The 3,431-nt window shown below is 41.7% G+C and overlaps 1 protein-coding gene across 1 annotated transcript; it reads left to right on the forward strand.

The window, feature by feature from the left end:
- Window positions 1–248: 248 nt before the first annotated feature.
- Window positions 249–1,490, forward strand: LOC132552962 (orexin receptor type 2-like). The gene has a single exon (XM_060217163.1). The coding sequence runs from the start codon at window positions 249–251 to the stop codon at window positions 1,488–1,490; it is 1,242 nt and encodes a 413-aa protein (XP_060073146.1).
- The last annotated feature ends 1,941 nt before the right edge of the window (window positions 1,491–3,431 follow it).

Here is a 3,431-nt window from a genome sequence, read left to right on the forward strand (position 1 = left end):
CGCAAAAATATTTGGTCATTATCTTAATTAATATATAGTAATTAATATGAGACTAGATTTATTTTTTTCATCAGTTTTTATAATCTTAGATAACTAAGTATTATATTTAAAGATAACTCTATTTAACAAATTGTCATAGTGCTGATAAGTTAAGGTTTCATTACTCTTGTATAACAAGCCGATTTGATTCAATTTTTTGTTTTTTTTTTTGTTTCAGGTTTAAACCGTATACCAGCTTATGTGTTACGATGGGGGAGGTTCATTACTCCAACGGAACCCTGGCTGAGCCCATGGAGTATAACTTCACAAGAATAGCCGACATCATCTGCAGATTTGAGTACCCATCCGAGCCCTTAGGAACCGAGTCTATCGCCATTATATGTATGCTGGCTGTATTCAGCGTTATAGGAACAGTAGGAAATGTACTCGTCATATATGTTTATGCCCAGAGAAAGGATCATTTGACGTCATCAGTTTTTATCTTGGCTTTGGCGGGAACCGATTTCATCACGTGTTTAATTGTAATCCCATATACTATTGTGGCCATATTCGAGACTTATGTACTGCGTTTTGATGCCGTGTGCAAATTTTACAATTTTCTTATCACATCGAACGTGCCCTTGTCAGCTTTCATCATGGTGGCCATTGCTGTGGACCGTTATATATGTATATGCCATCCGTTCGTTCACATAATGACTGTTCCCCGCGCTAAAACGATCGTATCTCTCCTAGGAGCTTTTGCGTGTGTCCTTGGTCTGATAACAGCTCTCCACTATGACGTGTATCAGACATTGCCGGACATCTCTGCTTTCTTGTCGAATGGGTCAAATCTGGAACAGTGTGAAATCATATACACTGGCGTTTGTCAGCCCACCAGTAAAATCTTGAATGACTCCTTTCGGGAAGTCTATCAGAAAATTTACGCGTCGTTTTTCCTTATTTGCGTGTTGCTCGTCATTGGCCTGTACTCGCTGATATACAGGTCGGTGATTTCGCGCCGAGCGAAAAGACAGAAACAGAAAAGAGTGAAACAATTTTCGACCACAATGGTCCAGACGGATGAAACAGCTCACGTGACCGTGAATAACACCAGTTCGCAAACTATGTCCGGTACTGATACCACCACTGTTGACATGAATGTGGAAATCAAAGAAAACGGAACATGTTCGAAGGCTGTGACACAAAAACTCAATAATGGCGAGACTGTGCCACTGAAATCGGCGCCACCTAAAAATACGATGAAAGAGAAAAAAGACCATATCCTGCTTGCGAATATTAAGATGGCGATCATGCTTTGCATTGTGACTGTAGTTTTCATCATAGCATTTCTACCAGCTTGGCTGATGGCCTTGCAATGGATAACATACAATGAGTTCGGATTTTATATTTATTTCATTTACAATGTGGCAAATCCTGTTATTTACGCGTTTATGAACCCAACGTTCAGAAATGACCTTCTAAAACTGCAGTCTTGTTGTAAGGAGAGGTAGGCAAACCGACAGTGGGAATATAAGTCGGGAGAAAAGTATTGACTTGAAAGGAAATAGATTCCGATGATATATATTTGATCAAATAGTTTGTTTGATGAGGGAGTGAAAAACATTAAGGGGAAATATGGCGTAGAAGGGAAAGTTGCTGCAAGAAAACATGGAGGCGGGAAAGGGGGGTTGAAGTCAGACAGCATGTAGGCGGGAGGTATGACGAAGACAGCATGTAGGCGGAGAAGGGAGCCTAGGAGGGTGAGACAACATTTAGACGGAGTAACGAGGATTGACGTAAGACAACATGTAGGCGGAGAAGGGAGGTATGACGTAAGACAACATGTAGGCGGAGAAAGGAGGGATGAAGTCAGACAAAATGTAGACGGAGAAATTAAGGTTGGCGTTAGACAACATGTAGGCGGATAAGGGAAGGTTGGCGTTAGACAACATGCAGTTGGAGAAAGGAGGGTTGACGTAAGACAACATGTAGACGAAAAAGGAGGGTTGAAGTAAGACAACATGTAGGCGGTAAAGGGAGGGTTGACGTACGACAACATGTAGACGGTGAAGGGAGGGTTGACGTCAAACAACATGTAGACGGAAAAAGGAGGGTTGAAGTAAGACAACATGTAGGCGGTGAAGGGAGGGTTGACGTACGACACCATGTAGGCGGAGAAGGGAGGTTTGGCGTTAGACAACATGTAGGCGGATAAGGGAAGGTTGCCGTTAGACAACACGTAGGCGGAGAAAGGGGGGTTGACGTAGGACAACACGTAGGCGGAGAAACGGGGGTTGACGTAAGACAACACGTAGGCGAAGAAAGGAGGGTTGACGTAAGACAACAATATACTGAGTGGTGAGGCTTGGCTAAGACACTATTTAGACGGAGTAGCGAGGTTTGACGTAAAACAACGGCAGAGTAATAAGGAGAAACAGCATGTAGTTGGAACATGGAATTGAGACGAAAAAAATATGTTGTCGATTAAGGAAGGATTACGTTAAACACAAAATTTAGGCTAGGAGATAGGGGAGACATAAGCCAAACACAGCATTTAGGCTGGAACAGAGGGGAGACAAAAGACACAAAACCATGAGAGAGGAGGGAGGGGTTTCCCTAGACTCAACATTTAGTCTGGGGAACGAGACTTTAATAGACACGAGGGTTAGAATGGACAAAAGATGGACTTTTGTGGACACGAGGGTTAGAATGGACAAAAGGTGGACTTTTATGGACACGAGGGTTAGAATGGACAAAAGATGGACGTTTGTGGACACGAGGGTTAGAATGGACAAAAGGTGGACTTTTATGGACACGAGTGTTAGATTGGACAAAAGATGAACTTTTATAGATACAAGGGTTAGAATGGACAAAAGGTGGACTTTTGTGGACACGAGGGTTAGAATTGACAAAAGATTGACTTTTATGGACACGAGGGTTAGAATGGACAAAAGATGAACTTTGCGGACACGAGGGTTAGATTGGACAAAAGATGAACTTTTATAGACAAAAATGGACTTTTATGGACACGAGGGTTAGAATGGACAAAAGATGGACTTTGCGGACACGAGGGTTAGGATGGACAAAAGGTGGACTTTTATGGACACGAGGGTTAGATTGGACAAAAGATGAACTTTTATAGATACGAGGGTTAGAATGGACAAAAGGTGGATTTTAATGGACACGAGGGTTAGAATGGACAAAAGATGAACTTTTATAGACACGAGGTTATGAATGGACAAAAATGGACTTTGGTGGACACGAGGGTTAGAATGGACAAATGATGAACTTTTATATTGTATGTATATATCCGAAATGAGTAGATACAACAAATTCATTTGTCACCTTTTTAAAACGTTCTAAAATATACGTCATCATTTCTGCTGCAAACATCGGTGAACACAATGAAACGACCATCTTTTTTTTTTATCAACGTCATCTCAGACAGGTTG

Source organism: Ylistrum balloti, unplaced genomic scaffold, assembly GCF_031769215.1.
Source record: "Ylistrum balloti isolate Yb309-2 unplaced genomic scaffold, AGI_CSIRO_Ybal_v1 Utg370290, whole genome shotgun sequence".
NCBI classification, from domain to species: Eukaryota; Metazoa; Mollusca; class Bivalvia; order Pectinida; family Pectinidae; genus Ylistrum; species Ylistrum balloti.

Bases quoted from the DNA above. Each gene is read 5' to 3' on its own strand.
- LOC132552962 (XM_060217163.1), top strand. From the start codon at position 249: ATGGGGGAGGTTCATTACTCCAACGGAACCCTGGCTGAGCCCATGGAG.